Source organism: Apostichopus japonicus, chromosome 19, assembly GCF_037975245.1.
Source record: "Apostichopus japonicus isolate 1M-3 chromosome 19, ASM3797524v1, whole genome shotgun sequence".
NCBI classification, from domain to species: Eukaryota; Metazoa; Echinodermata; class Holothuroidea; order Aspidochirotida; family Stichopodidae; genus Apostichopus; species Apostichopus japonicus.
In genome coordinates, this window is record NC_092579.1 from 9,245,176 (window position 1) to 9,261,539 (window position 16,364).

Sequence of the window (16,364 nt, forward strand, 5' to 3'; positions counted from 1 at the left end):
AATAAAACCGACATCTGAGGAGTCATTCGTTCAGAATGTATATTGCACCTACTCATATGACATATTACTGTACAACAAGCAATTTTTCAATGATCTGCAGATTCTAACAAATGATAAACACCATGATGATTTACTGTTAATAACATTAATACAAAAGTGCAAGAGGTATAGAATTGAGTATTGTGGGTAGTCCATACATTCCAATGGAACAGGTATAGACGACACTCAAGTTGCAAGGGTATCAGATAAAACAGCAAGTAATATCAAATACTTTATGGTATAAGTCTCAGTTGCTAGCACATACATCATATACACCTACTACTCCCTACACAGACTTTTAAAAAATATTCCTGACATATTTGTGGGAAAACAAAAGAGTAATTTCCAGGCCATGTTTTACTTCTAAGTTTGTTATATATCTGTTACTTGTTCGATTACTAATATATATCAAATATGTTGACATAAATTGGTATCTACCATACCACATGTAGCTGCTAAGATGGAGTAGCAGACTAACACAGAGTATCACATTGAGTAAAGTCGATGTTTTGATACCATTAGTATACATAGATGCAAATACCATCTGGTTAGGGTGGAGCAGATGCAGGTTTTATGTTTCTGATTAACAATGACATTGCAGCATTACTATATCGTTATAGTTCACTATAAATTTACAAAGAAGTGATTTATTCAGAGAGAGACAAAGTTACCTTTGTAATTCTTCTCACATCCTATACCATCGTCCTACACAAACACAACATCACCTGACTACAAGCCTAGAAAACTTGGAGTAAAACTTTCATTGTAGTAGTCAATAATCAAGACCAAATGAGTTATATGAGTGAAAAGTAGGCCAACACTCTGGCATCTTTCATACCATTTCTTTGATATGTCTTTCTATAAGGAAAATTAGGAATTCAAACCACTTTTAAAATTTTTGGTGGCACAAAAAATACACACTTAATGCCTCAACTGAACTTTTATTTTCACTTTCTTAATTATAGTTATACTGAGTTTGTAATACTGTTAGCACTGCAAATGCATTCATTGTTCCAGTTATCATGATTACTGAAGCAAATTGAAACAATCTTTCCTGCTTGATACTAATTATGCCAACTACTAACCTTTCAAGGAGACCTACTGTAGTTTTGTACATTGTTATGAAATCATCTGCCCTTAAAACTTATGTATGTTACAATCACAGAAAAAGTCTCAGGCTATTCCATTTCAGTTTATTTTACCAATATTTGAGAGTGTCAACCTCAACTTATATGCATCTGACATAGTGCCAAGGTGAGAATCATGAGACACACATCTCCAAAGATCATCTAGGTGTATGCCTTAATGTCAGTTATACAAAGGGTTCATTTCACTATGCACGTAAAGATATACCACTGGATGACCCACCCTACTGTTTACAAAAGTATATTTTACACATGTTGTCTAATAAGTTTGAGCACGATGAACAACACAGAAGTACAACACCAAAAAAGCAACAAAAATTATGTACAGTCCTAACAATTCAACAGACCCATATGATCTAACAATTTACAAGCCCTGCCCAGGAAGAGCCCAAAAAAATTATCCAAACCACCATCTCCATGAAGCAATAATATACAACAAAGTTACACTAAAGTGACTAAATGAAAGATTTTCAATCCATGCACCATAAACTGACCTGGGATAAATATATAAAAGTTACAGTACCTGTACTTTGGTAACTTTAATTTCCAAAATGTTACTTTTTATTCATTTATCTCATATTTTCAAAAAATGATTTTATAATCAATTATATATCATTTCTTAGTCTCTTAAATTGACTTTGTCCAGGATGGTCATGTAACTGCAACTAATTTCTGGGAGAATGCAGATGTTCAGAACATAAGAACAGATCAAAGGTGACCAATTTCTGTTGGCCTTGAAGAGCAAAGCCCTTTCGAATTCTGTAAAAAAATATTCTGTATAATCAAAGTTGACCATATAAAAACATAAACTGGTAAATTTTTCCATAAAAGTTGCTGAAGCCACTCAGTGATAGCAAAAGTTTAATTAAATTCCTTCCAATATGTTTTAGCAGTTTAATCATTGAATAATTCAGCTTCTACCACCACTATAATACAAGATACATTAATATATTTTATCTTTAGCTATGAATATTTGCAAACTATTAGACAGTTTCTATACTAAAAAAAAAATTAACTCAAGGAATCAGTTGTAGGAAATTGAAAGGATATACCACGAAAGACCCAGCACGCATTTCAATGTTATTTCAAGAATATTATTGAACTAATAAATGAAAGAAGTTAAAAGGAGGAGAAAAATGAGAAAACATAAAATCAGAATATTGACTAAAATACCCAAACCATGAAAAGCACAAAAACAGGTCAAACCAACAAACAGCCTTCTAAAAGACAAATTACATATCCGTAAATTACTTGGGTAAAAACCCTTAATTCTATGCCCAGCTATGATTGGTTACAACTGTGTTACATATTTACATATTGCTATTCATAACATAATGAAGAATTTATCATGATCCCACAAAACCCACCGTCCTTTTTTTTAGTTTCTTTTCATCTTTTTTCTCTTTTTAAGAATTTACATATTCAAACGACTTCCGCATAATCCAATGACCATAATTTGTCCCAACTATTTCTGGTATATGTTTTTGATTCTAGGACAGTCTCCTTTTCAGCCTGCTGATACACAATTGCCCAATGTATGCTTAAATTAGGTCAGTAAGATTTTTCTAGCTTTCTGATGAATCAAATTGGCTTCAACTGATGCTTCAAAAACGTATGAGAAGAGTTATGCTATGAATAACAGACTTTTAGATATATTTTAGCACACAAGGTAAAATTTTTGTTTTAGCACTCAATACAGATGAACTTTGAAGTGTAAAAAAAAAGTTTTGCAATAATGTAAAATTGATACAATTTTCACATATTAACTTTGATGGAGATATCATTTACTGTAGGTAACATGGATTAAAAAACAAGGGTTCAAGCTACTTTATGCATCAGGCACGAAGAAACAAAAATATACCACTGGATAATTTCCAAGAACAATTTATACTCATTCTTTGACTTCCATCTAGACAGGTAGAGTTCATCTATCTGTGACCCTGCCCCCCTCCCTCCCCTCCCCCAAACCAGTACTATTACATCCATTCACATTAAACAACTTTTTGTGACTAAGGTCGACCTCTTAGGAGGATTTAGTGTTATCCAATGTCTATACGTCACAATATTTACAGTTATACCTCGACCCAATAGCCGACACATATTATCCTGAGTTATCAAACCAGTGATATCATTAACACAACTTTCTGTGTCTTAGCAGGTCCCTACGTCACGATATTTACAGTTATATCTCGACCCAAATAGCCGACACATATTATCCTGAGTTACCGACTGTCATAATACACACAGCCAAGTCCGGAAAATACAATTTCTGTTGAGCAGTATGGTTGATAAACAGTTTGTGTAATTTCATGAATATCTCTTTAAGGTGCATTGGTACTACCAAGCAAGACAGACCTCAACTGGTCACCCATTTTCAAAATAGCCCAGCAACTCTAGACTTGAACTTAGCATAATTTTTTGATGATCTATCAGTTTGTGTTTTTGTTACAACAGAGTTTACACATTTAATCTGACTCTCTTCAACATTAATTCGAGGGCATGTACTTACAGCGACTCTTTAGACTATCTTAACAAGAATCTAAAACACATTTTTTTCTGAGTAGAGCATACATCACAGAGTTCCAAATATGAAGGTTTAATGTTGAGCTAAAATAATTGAATATATTGGTATGAAATATATTTCTCTGTGTAGACTGAAAAACAATAATTTTTTTGGGTGAGTATGTGAGTATAAAGACTTTCTGCTTTGACAGAGTGGCAGTCATAAACATCAAAACTTTTAATGTTTCAAGGAGAGACCAAAGTTTCACAACTTGTTTAATGTTATATGACTCATCATTTGTTTCAATCCTGTTACCTGTACTGCCGTCTCCTACGACACCATTTCCATAGTGTGTACAAGCCTACGGCGATTAAATAGAACATGTAACATCTTAGCTGTCTGAAACGAGAAGGCAACCAGAGTAGAGCGTAATGGAGTTCCCCGTCTGTACCTGGAAAAATGCAGAGAAGAAATACCGAGCAGTGAAAACAAATGATAGAAACAAGTGATACAAACAAATGATACAAACAAATGACACAAACAAATGATACAGACAAATGATACAGACAAATGATACAAACAGATGATACAGACAAATGATACAAACAAATGATACAGACAAATGATACAGACATATGATACAGACAGATGATACAGACAAATGATACAAACAGATGATACAGACAAATGATACAGACAAATGATACAAACAGATGATACAGACAAATGATACAAACAGATGATACAGACAAATGATACAGACATATGATACAGACAGATACAGACAAATGATACAAACAAATGACAAGTGTCATAAGTGATTATCTAAAGATTATCGAAAAACTTGATCTGACTCCCAACATTTGGCCTGGCAGACATATTGATTCATTATTTCAAATGAAACATGGCTGAACAAACAAAGGACCCTGTTATGCAATTTTTAGTTTCAATTGACATCAATAAATTTGGAAAACTCAACAAACTCTGTTTGACAGAAACCAGTTGGCAAGCTACAGCCAAAACAGGATCTCATATCTGCATGAACCCACTGATCACTGAAGGGAACTACTTTAAATGTTTTCTGTATCGTTATGCAGGCCTATAGTGCAACACATATCTAACATATACTGAACTGGAGGAAAATCTACACTTCTAATCACTCCTAACAGCTGAGGTAAATCAAATTATGTCTCAGTGTGGCGAAATAGTCTGGAGGTGGTAGTAGGGGTATCAAGAGTTGAAGAGTCTGGGCCGTGGGTACAATTATGCCCCTGGGCCAACAGTTCTTCATTTTTCCTCAACTAAATTATGAAAATGAGAAGATATTATTCTTCATTCAATATTTACATAGGCTCCCCCTCCGACTCCGACTTAACCTCTCCAACCCCCCCCCCCACCCCTGTTGACATGAATTTCAAAGAAATACAGGAAAGCTGCTTAGATGGCTGATATTATATAAAGGAAAAAATTACATTTCTGTAATGATTTTGTGTTTTAATATAATATTGGGTATAATGCAATATGGTATGGTACTCACCTATTGATGCTACACCATATGCTGTGTTGGGTACTCCAGTAGCATAATTACAGGTCGGCACCTTGTATTCATCCATCTTAATATTGCCCCTTGGATCTACATCATTGCCCTGTTTGGGTTTGTTCATGATGTTGTTAAAGAACTTCATCAGTTTTTGGAGGTCATGGACCACAAATCCTGACTGCAATGGGTAGAGAAAAGGTGAAATTGGTAGTTTTTTTACAACTGAGGTACTAACATCACACCTAAGCTAAGAGGACATCAACTATGTGTCCATGTTGTCCTATCACCTTAAGTATTTTTAAGTAAAACTGTAAGGGATTATTCACTGAGAGAAGCTAACTCATCTTTAAACTTTAGCAGTCTGTACAAGGGCATGGCAGGGCAGGGAAGGGAAGGGAAGGGAAGGAAAGGGAAGGGAAGGGAAGGGAAGGGAAGGGAAGGGAAGGGAAGGGAAGGGAAGGGAAGGGAAGGGAAGGGAAGGGAAGGGAAGGGAAGGGAAGGGAAGGGAAGGGAAGGGAAGGGAAGGGAAGGGAAGGGAAGGGAAGGGAAGGGAAGGGAAGGGAAGGGAAGGGAAGGGAAGGGAAGGGAAGGGAAGGGAAGGGAAGGGAAGGGAAGGGAAGGGAAGGGAAGGGAAGGGAAGGGAAGGGAAGGGAAGGGAAGGGAAGGGAAGGGAAGGGAAGGGAAGGGAAGGGAAGGGAAGGGAAGGGAAGGGAAGGGAAGGGAAGGGAAGGGAAGGGAAGGGAAGGGAAGGGAAGGGAAGGGAAGGGAAGGGAAGGGAAGGGAAGGGAAGGGAAGGGAATAATGATATCCTCCTATGTCAGGCATTGTGACAGTAATCACCTGATCATGCCATTTATACAAAGATTGATCAGTATAGAGCACTAATTGAGGATCATGTATGAAGAACAGAATTAGGAGATGAGATTTTTGTTATAAATGTCAGATTTTTCTACAAAGAGGTCCCTTATTTTATGAGTGGATTTCACAATTTTTTAGTTAGTTCGAGCTGCACTCATCTTAGAGAGTGTATACTATATTACACTAGATCTCTATGTACTGTAGATGGATAGAGTGGATACTACATTACACTAGATGTCTACAAAGATGGATAGGGTGTATACTGTATTACACTAGATCTCTATGTAGTGTATACAATATTACACTAGATCTTTATGTAGATGGAAAGAGTGGATACTAAATTATACTAGATGTCTACGTAGATGGATAGGGTGTATACTGTATTACACTAGATCTCTATGTAGTGTATACAATATTACACTAGATCTCAATGTAGATGGAAAGAGTGGATACTACATTACACTAGATGTCTACGTAGATGGGTAGGGTGTATACTGTATTACACTAGATCTCTATGTAGTGTATACAATATTACACTAGATCTCGATGTAGATGGATAGAGTGGATACTACATTACACTAGATGTCTATGTAGATGGATAGGGTGTATACTGTATTACACTAGATCTCTTTGTAGTGTATACAAAATTACACTAGATCTTTATGTAGATGGATAGAGTGGATACTACATTACACTAGATGTCTACGTAGATGGATAGGGTGTATACTGTATTACACTAGATCTCTATGTAGTGTATACAATATTACACTAGATCTTTATGTAGATGGATAGAGTGGATGCTACATTATACTAGATGTCTACGTAGATGGATAGGGTGTATACTGTATTACACTAGATCTCTATGTAGTGTATACAATATTACACTAGATCTCGATGTAGATGGATAGAGTGGATGTTACATTATACTAGATGTCTACGTAGATGGATAGGGTGTATACTGTATTACACTAGATCTCTATGTAGTGTATACAATATTACACTAGATCTCGATGTAGATGGAAAGAGTGGATACTACATTACACTAGATGTCTACGTAGATGGATAGGGTGTATACTGTATTACACTAGATCTCTATGTAGTGTATACAATATTACACTAGATCTTTATGTAGATGGATAGAGTGGATACTACATTACACTAGATGTCTACGTAGATGGATAGGGTGTATACTGTATTACACTAGATCTCTATGTAGTGTATACAATATTACACTAGATGTCTACGTAGATGGATAGGGTGTATACTGTATTACACTAGATCTCTATGTAGTGTATACAATATTACACTAGATCTCGATGTAGATGGATAGAGTGGATACTACATTACACTAGATGTCTACGTAGATGGATAGGGTGTATACTGTATTACACTAGATCTCTATGTAGTGTATACAATATTACACTAGATCTCGATGTAGATGGATAGAGTGGATACTATATTATACTAGATGTCTACGTAGATGGATAGGGTGTATACTGTATTACACTAGATCTCTATGTAGTGTATACATTATTACACTAGATCTTTATGTAGATGGATAGAGTGGATACTACATTACACTAGATGTCTACGTAGATGGATAGGGTGTATACTGTATTACACTAGATCTCTATGTAGTGTATACAATATTACACTAGATCTCGATGGAAAGAGAGAGATGACTTACATCGTGTGAATGACCACTGAATGCGTAAGATGGATGAAGGGTTTGCATGATCTATGAGAGAAAACGTAAACATCAACAATATGAAATAACTAAAAAAAAAAGATTAACCAAGATACATATCTGGGATAATGCAACATTTATGTTTAATACGTTGATTAACAGTTAATTCAGTTTCTCAAAATGTCTCCAAAAAGCTGGTTCAACTTATAGAATTTTAAATAATATTTACCACACACTACATTTCTGCTGCGATTAAACGTAATCATGAAGATCGTATTGCAAGTAGATCAAGATTTTTATGAGCTCAACAATGTAATCATCCATACCTAAGCAATTATTCAAAAAAAAAAATGTAAATGCCTGTTATAGTGGCGTTCTGTTGTTCATGGGAAGCCTGTCTTTTCAAACTGATAAAGGGTTAAATCATATGAGAGTAGCACCTGAGAGTGTGTCACATGACCCTCCATGTTTGGTAAGGTTTCCTGCTGCGGAGGGATCCTTCCAGGTCATTATAAATTGTATGATGCAAGGACTTGAACTGAACTTACTGTGATATGTCTGTGCAGCATTATGTCTGAAATGGCATGATGGGAAAGTAACACTCTGGTCTCCCCTTCAGAAGGCATGGAATTAAATTTGGTAAGAAGCTTCTGCAATTTGGTATCAAGTTTAGGCTCTGGGATGGCATGAAGATATGGCAAGAAGTCAATCTATGAAACAAAAGGTGAAAATATGAAATGATCTTCATTCTTGAATTTCTAAAGGTAGTTGGCTCCTCAGTCTCTGTAAAAATAGATTCTACTATGATAATGTTAGAAAAGAAATTAAAAAAAAAAATCTAATCAAATAGTTTTACAGGGTAAACAGACAAGTTTCTGACAACTAATGCCGAGTCACTCTCATGCTCAAATTGCATCCCGAACTTTCTTGTGCATTTCTTTGCCAGAAACTGGTGGGCAGGGGTATCTACTGTAGCCTCATTTTCTGGCTATGCGATTATGGATACTCTTTCACTAATCCACAGCAATCTTATTGAGCCTATCACAAGCAATATCTTATCAAAGACTGAATCAGTCACTGTAATGTAATAGTTAGAGGGTAGACTAGGCACCTACAGTATTTTACACAATGAACAAAGACTGTTGGGAAATGGTTACTACTTATATTATATAACAATTGTTTGAAAGGGTAAAGCACGGTTGACTCTTACCTTATAAAATCTAATATGTTTGTATTCTATTATTTCATTGATTGGTGAAAAATAGTTCTCAAATTGTTCAGCCCTCTCCATTTTGACAGCTCGTTCTTGATCTCCTCCTCCCAGATCTTTGTCACCAGCGATGAATATAGGCTAGATGATGAGAAGCAAAGAAGACAAAGATTACATATATTTTAAGCTATGAAGTAAAATGCAGGGACTAAACTTGTAGATCATTTCATATCAAATCACCAGATTTTTGGAGTACAGTATGTTGTAAGTTTGACCTCTTCTAAAAACAATTATAAATGCTTGGAACAAAATGAGATAAGCTTTATACAGAAAGGCAGGACATTGCGAATATTATTTGTAAAATGACATTGAAATCAGCACAGTGTTCAATTTGAATAACAATGAAGTAAAATTTTCCAAAACTGAAAAAAGTGTGGAATAGCAAAACGGGCCAAAACTTTTTTTTTGGGTAAAAATCCCAAACTTTGAGGATTTTTTATTTACAAATAAGGCATAAAGATCCTTCTGATTTTTTTTTTGTACAAACAAGGTGGTACTACTGTAACTCTCTTGTAGAAAAAAATAATCAGCTTTTTTCATTGTGATGCATTTTGAGTTATTGGCTGTCAAAGATGACCTCTTTGTTCATAGGAGCAACTTTACAACCTCATAAATTAAGATTGAGAAAGCTAGAATCCTGAAAGTTGTAAGTATTCTATAGTATTCTATACCTAAAATTTAAGTAAAAAACACTCACATGGTTACGTTGGCAAAAGAAATTGACATCAAAGACCCTTCCTCATGCTGAATCGCAGCATGAAATAGCAACTTTAGAGCTACACAACTTACAAATGTTTTACAGGAAAGCATTGTAATAATTATTTTGTTTTGTTTGCACTGGACATAATAACCTCTAAAAGAATCATGTATCCTGAAGCAATAGTTTAGGTGCAATTTATCACTAAATATAGCACATTTTCTATGTGAAAACTACCAAAATTGAATATTTTGGCACCTTTAGGTTGACCTAACTCCACAAGACAATGGTTACAGCCTAATTGTTGTTATTTTCTACTTCTATGGGTTTCTATGATAGAAAGGCAGTAGGATGTTTAATTGCTGAGAAATGAGACCTCAAAAATCAAGAAACTGCCAAAATGCCACGGTGACAACAAAATTGCAGACTTTCAAAGTGTGATAAATCGGCCAATTTTGAAGCAATGCAACAGAAATTTTCAGAATACGCATATGTAATGGTGCTCTAATCATGAAATGAGGGTAGTAAGTTTTGGAGAAGGTCCAGCAGCAGCCATCTGTGATTTGAGATGGATTGACCCATATCAATCCACTTCATGGACAGCCAATCTCATTGAAATAGCAATTTATCCCATTGACTTTGGTCACTGAATCCCATCAACCATTTGAGAAAATGCTTACATCTATACTATTCTTTCTTATGTTTTATTATATTTGGTGAAAAATGTATGAACAAAAGACAAATGAGGCAATGGAAGGCGATCATTTTTTCCCATCACAAAATGTCTTTTGTGGATACATCATTGTCCGGATATGTCATATCATATTTGGAATAGTTTCATATCTTTTAATTATCCATGGCCTATGCTTTATTTATCAGTCTGTACTTTATATCAAGCCTATTATTATTTGTATCAGCCTGTACGTATTTGTGGAGTGCCTGTACTTTATTTTTCATGAATACCCAAATCAACTGACCTCATTACCATTATTCTAAGACCAGTAATTAGACACCACATATTGTTCGATTATAAAACGTTTCTCAGTAAAACTTGCTAATACTGTAGGTCAGGTTTGCCAGACCTGTATAACATACTACACAAAAGACTGCAAGTAATTAGTATGTCACGCATATCTGAAAAAACTCTGTCAAGGATGGTAACATAGATGTATGTGAATTTAAGCATTCTGCAAAAGTGATTAAAACCAGAGCAATTTATACATTCAAATAAATTTTACTCACCAAGACACCATCGGGTACAGAAAACATGGCTTTAAATCTGTCAGCATAACTTAAAAATTCATCACCATTGGCTACATTGTCCTCGCCTACAAAGTCTCCCATAAATATGACGACATGTGGTTTAACAGCTGACATTGCAAGTCTGAAATACTTTGTGAGATATCTGTCTGCATCCCACTTCATGAATGAACCAAGCAGGAGAGGCTGATTGCTTGATCTCTTGAGCTGTGGATCGGCGACAAACAGGAGTCGGACATTTCCGTCTGATCTATCTGGTAAGGAGTCCAAAGCTGTCGTCCACTGGATGCCATGGTGAGAAGCAAATTCAAAATGCTCATTGTAAGCTACAACCAAGAAGCCTGAGATGATGAAAATGCTGTTGGCAACTGTAGAAGACCTCATCATTCATAAGTGTACACACATCGTCACTACCTGCAAAATAAATGGGAGCAAAACAGTTTCACAAATCTAAGACTTAGTTAGACTTAGTGAATACCAAGTATAAAGCAGGCATATCACTTCCTAACAGTATTCCCTTTTCAAATTAATACTTTTCTGTAAATAACACTGAAGGCCTACTTATTTATACTTGTTTTTTCTCATCTCAAATATTGAATCAACCTAGCCAAACTGTAATTTTAATTGGACTCAGACTCTACTCATCTTTGACATCTTCATCCATTCAGAAATGTACCCTTTTTCTGTATAGTGTGCCTGACTGTGTACCCAACGTAAAGTAGCAGGCTGCTAGTACTACCTATAATCTTTGTTTTGGCCTACTTAACAATACCTCCAACTTCCAAACCGAAAAAATCCCTCAAGCAGGTTTAAATAAAGTACCATCCATCGGCCATGCTTATTTTATGTAGCCTATGGCATGCATCGCTGCATTATATGAATAAATCAGTGCTGAGTGTGCAAGGTAATATACATTTTACTTGTACTAGCCTAACGTTAGACCTACATAGCTGCAAAAATCTGTAGTTTGTTTTTGGCTGCAGTGAGCTTCAATTAGGCTTCTGTGTGCTATTGTAAGTTACAGTAACTAGTTGTATAGGCCTAGTAACTGTGCACTGGCAGTATACTATAACCTAGCCGTGTAGGTACAGTCAAGGTCGTAGTTGTAGCTAGCTATGTCTTCTCTCCTGTCCCGTAAATATAACACAATTACCATGTTATCATATGAACATCCCACTACAAAGGTACCTTAAATGAAATATACAGCTGCATAGTAATTAGTATTCCGTCTGATTCATTTACGTTATGCCTAACAATGACTTACAGTATCTAATTAGCCGCGGCCGAAACTGTGGCCTTAGACTAAGTTAGGCTACATCCGGTAACAGTTTTGCGAATTGTTAATTTCCTTTCCCGTATATGCGTTATCTTAAATAACATTATGTGAGAGGATTTCGACTCTCTGTGGTAAAGCTATTAAAATAAATTCCCTTACGACATTTCAATCTGCATCTCAAACAGGAAACCGTATTCTTAAATTCTTGCGCCTAGGCTAACGTTAGACGTAGAGATAATGCAGCGTATATGGGCCAACATTTCTTTTACAATAACATTATGTCTATCATGGGGGTACTTAATAGTGTGGGTTGGTTCTGCCGCTTCTTTGTGTTCACAATTTTTGTTGTACCTCAACACACATAATCTCACAAACTAAGCAAATAGTTGCGCATGTACATCCAATCATAACTAACTCATGGTAGTTGTTTTTGCCAGGATTGGTTGAACCAGGCAGCTGCTACTCTAACGTTGGAGTAGCAGCTCCTGGTTGAACGTAACAAACGTAGCCAAATCTGTCTTCACAAAGTCACACAAACTAGTGGAGGCTTCAGAAAATTTTAGGTCCAGCTCTTCATTGTGCCTTTTCATTGGGTGCAAATACCTTGTGTTATTTGTGTAGCAGTGATATTTGACTTTAATAGCCTCGCTGTCCATGTTTTCTATATTCAAGAGATTACCAGTGTCTTTTTTTTCTTTAACTGCTTGTTGAACTTTTGCTGCTCATACATTTTCCAGTTTTCTTGGATGTGTAATCAACAGTGTCTCTGCTTCTCTCTCTTATTTCAGAAAAATTGTTTCAATTCTTTTATGTACTAAATTTACTGTGGGCTAATGTGTGACTTAAAAGTCCTTTGCTCTTTTTTTAATTTTATTTTTAGAGCTAGCAGTCTCATCAAGTTTTATCAGATTTAGTAATGCAACTATGAATAAAGGGAAAAAATATATTAAGTCTTTACTTTATAAATAAAAGAAAAAGGGATCACATAGAAAATGTTATGTGCCAATGCTTTGCTTTCTTGTAAAAAATGTTTAAGATTCTTTCAAGTTTCACACATCTTGTTTATTACATTTAAAGTAGGCTAGCCAATTAGGTAATTGGCAGTTACAGTAGTCATCGTTTTAGTTATTGTAAAAAGTGACTTTGATACAAATGAGGCAACATTGTAAGGCTTTTTTGCAAGAAGAACAAGTTTTTCAGATCTACCAACAGGTGTTTTCTGAACCTAGAACTACAGTTTGCCTTATAAATTAACATCCTGTTCTACACCACGTACATTATGGTGACATGTTTATGTCTTTAAATTCCTTCTTGAAACAGTATGGCTGAGTCATATCTGTTGGTGGACTTGAACCACTTGCAAAAAAAAATTCTGCATCACCTGAACAGATATGTGAAATTGCCAAAAAGTTACCAAACAAGGAATCAAAAGCAATAGAACATAAACTGGAGATGTTTAAATCATACCAAAGTGTTAACCATTTTGTGAACACAAGTGACTTCAATTATCACTTACAGTAACCACATACCTCACAACTTCTGACAGAGAAAACCTAAGCTAGTGCCAGTATCCTACACATGCTATAAAAGTGACCCTTACAGAACTGAACACTATTGAATTCCTGCCACAATTCTGGTTTTCAGCAGAAAGTTGATACTGGAGTTCACACTTCCAGCTGTAAAGATGGGTGCTTACCCAAGGGCGGCGGAACCGGGGGGGCACAGGGGGCACCACTTTTCCTCAGGTTAAAAATGTGCCTCTTTTCTACATAAAAATTGAGGTGTCTCAAGTTAGCAAGAGGCCAGGGAACCAGAATGAACACTCGGGGAGGGCCGTTTCCGGCCATCTGAGGGGTTTGTAAAACCCAAAATTTTCTTGTACGTTCCGCGCCAACCGATGGTGGCGCTACGCTCAGATAGTCATGCATACAACTTTGCAAATCCTGGCTACGCCTCTGACTTTTAATGAATTTCTGTGGGTCAAACTCAAAGCAATTTCGAATGGAAAAAATTTGCTAAGATATTATCAAGAAATAAACTCTAATTCGGAAGATTCCTACATTAGCAACTAGCATGATTTCACCTCATTTTGTCTCAAAAGAAAACTTGTTCCTTGTTTCCCAATTTGCACATTGGATATTGCAGTGCTAGTATGCATATTTTCCTTGAGGGTGCACGGGGGGGGGGGGCGTTGATGAAGTGATGTGTATACGTAAATAAGATAATACAATAAGAGTTATAAAGGGTACTAAATATAAGGCTGTATCATTCCAATCGAATTTCTGCAAAGTGCCCTTTGATGTCGGTGCCCCCCCAGATTAAAAGTGCTTCCGCCGCCCTTGTGCTTACCACTCTTGTGTAAACAAATTGCATGGCCAGGCAAGACCACCGTTTATTACACTTGGATAACTTCAGAGTTGGCTTCTTTGCAGAGTGCTTAAAAATATGTTACTGTTCCAAAGAAAGATAATCTTCTTAGACAGACAAGACTCATAGCCAGGAAATCAGAGACAGTGGATTTGTTGACTCAAATGATTATCATTGGATGCAAGGCTGCAGTGGCGTAAGAAGGTACTTTTGAGTGGGGGGGGGCTGAAGACCGATGGCCGGCCTGGGGGAGGGGTCAAAGGGGAGGGGGTTCCCCCTCCCCTTTGGATTTTTTTTGCATTTCCAGGTGGCCTCAGATGCAATTTGGTGCAATATAGCACACTTCAAACACCCACTCCATTTTGTAAATAATTTTGCATTTTCACCTGGCCTTAGATGCAATTTGGTGCTCCAAATGAAATTTTTGTTCTCATTTGGAAATGAAAAAGGGGTTTTCTGACCTGCGGAGCGGGGGAGGGGGGCGGAATGATACTTCCGCCTCACCATATTTTTCACTGGGGGGGGCCCGGTTCCTACGCCCTTGCAAGGCTGCATAATTTGTGTCACTTTCTGTAAGGCGCATTTCGTGTCATGTCTGCCTAATTTTGTGCAACCCCCAGTTTCTTGTGCCCTATTGCATTCCCAATGTACCATTACAAGTAACAAACACATAAGCTTGCAGTGCTTCCTTTTCACAACTGTTCGTAACAATTAGTGATAGAAATTATTTAGCCCAGGCTGGCCTATGTCGTATGATTATATTTTGAAGTTGATCAACCAGACAACCACTTACCTAACATCTTAATATGCTATTCAATAGTATTAGGTAAAAACAGTGTGAAATTAGGATAACATTGCAACTCTTGGCAACAAATAGGTTGCTATATGATGTTGCTCAACGCTCGAGGAGTGCCATTTTACGACGAAATCCAGAAATCTCTACCATGTGCTAAAACAGTAAACTTGCGAATTTGCTCTTCGGTTTGAGATAAAATGCACAAGTAGAATTTCAAAGCGTTTTCATCATGTTGTCGAGATGGTAGTAACTGTACAACTCGTCAATTTGCAGAAAATTGATGCATTGACGAGATCCGTTATCTCGTCAAAACGTCAATTTTCTGAGTTTTGTCATGTTGTCGAGATGGAAGTAACTGTGCAACTCGTCAATTTGCAGAAACTTGATGCATTGACGAGATCCGTTATCTCGTCAAAACGTCAATTTTCTGAATTTTGTCATCTTGTCGAGTTGGTAGTAAATGTGCAACTCGTCAATTTGGCCCAGTCGAAACCGCCTCTAGAATATGCTGTATCTTTACACGGGGGTAAAGATTCAATTGGGTTGAGTGACAACGGATGGGCCTCAATTATGAAGCGACAAGTTGACGTTACGTCCTTCACAGATAACCTTAATGTTTGCAATGTAGGCTAATTCTAGTTCCGATTAACTATTTTCACCACTTCATATTATGCGTTATTGATCAATATCAGAAGGCAGTACGAATATTTGATTCCATGAAAAACCAAACTCCTGGAAGAGTTGTTCATAATCTTCAAACTTTTTTTTAACCGCCTGCACAGAAGGGAATTAATTAGCAACTTGCCAAATATATTATGCAACAAGGGCAAATCGAAAGTTAAGAATGAAGTCATGACATTGCAACCAGACAGTAGCAGTTGCGGTGTTTTCTGTTGTAACGCAATTAGATATGTTTGCCTGGGAGA

The 16,364-nt window shown here is 36.5% G+C and overlaps 1 protein-coding gene across 4 annotated transcripts; it reads right to left on the reverse strand.

Annotated features, from left to right (window-relative positions):
- Nucleotides 1-13: 13 nt before the first annotated feature.
- LOC139960379 (uncharacterized) lies at nucleotides 14-12,589 on the reverse strand. Of its 4 annotated transcripts, none has more exons than XM_071958702.1 (7): nucleotides 12,435-12,589; nucleotides 10,982-11,413; nucleotides 8,983-9,123; nucleotides 8,321-8,482; nucleotides 7,773-7,823; nucleotides 5,225-5,405; nucleotides 14-4,138 (listed from the first exon to the last, which is right to left on the reverse strand). In XM_071958702.1, exons 2-7 carry the CDS (start codon nucleotides 11,384-11,386, stop codon nucleotides 3,999-4,001), a joined length of 1,080 nt encoding a protein of 359 aa, XP_071814803.1. In that variant the 5' UTR covers nucleotides 11,387-11,413; nucleotides 12,435-12,589; the 3' UTR covers nucleotides 14-3,998. The 4 variants fall into 4 exon arrangements, with proteins under 4 accessions (XP_071814803.1, XP_071814804.1, XP_071814806.1 ...); XM_071958703.1 differs by lacking the exon at nucleotides 12,435-12,589 and adding an exon at nucleotides 12,264-12,420; XM_071958705.1 differs by lacking the exon at nucleotides 12,435-12,589 and adding an exon at nucleotides 12,188-12,417.
- Between the last annotated feature and the right edge of the window lie 3,775 nt (nucleotides 12,590-16,364).

What these genes read in the sequence shown, in the direction of transcription:
- LOC139960379 (XM_071958702.1), bottom strand. Translation starts at nt 11,386, where the DNA reads ATGATGAGGTCTTCTACAGTTGCCAACAGCATTTTCATCATCTCAGGC. An exon ending in TGCTGCACAGACATATCACA is followed by an intron (nt 7,824 to 8,320) that starts GTAAGTTCAGTT and finishes TTTCTCTCATAG; the next exon opens with ATCATGCAAACCCTTCATCC. An exon ending in ATATGGTGTAGCATCAATAG is followed by an intron (nt 4,139 to 5,224) that starts GTGAGTACCATA and finishes GCATTTTTCCAG; the next exon opens with GTACAGACGGGGAACTCCAT.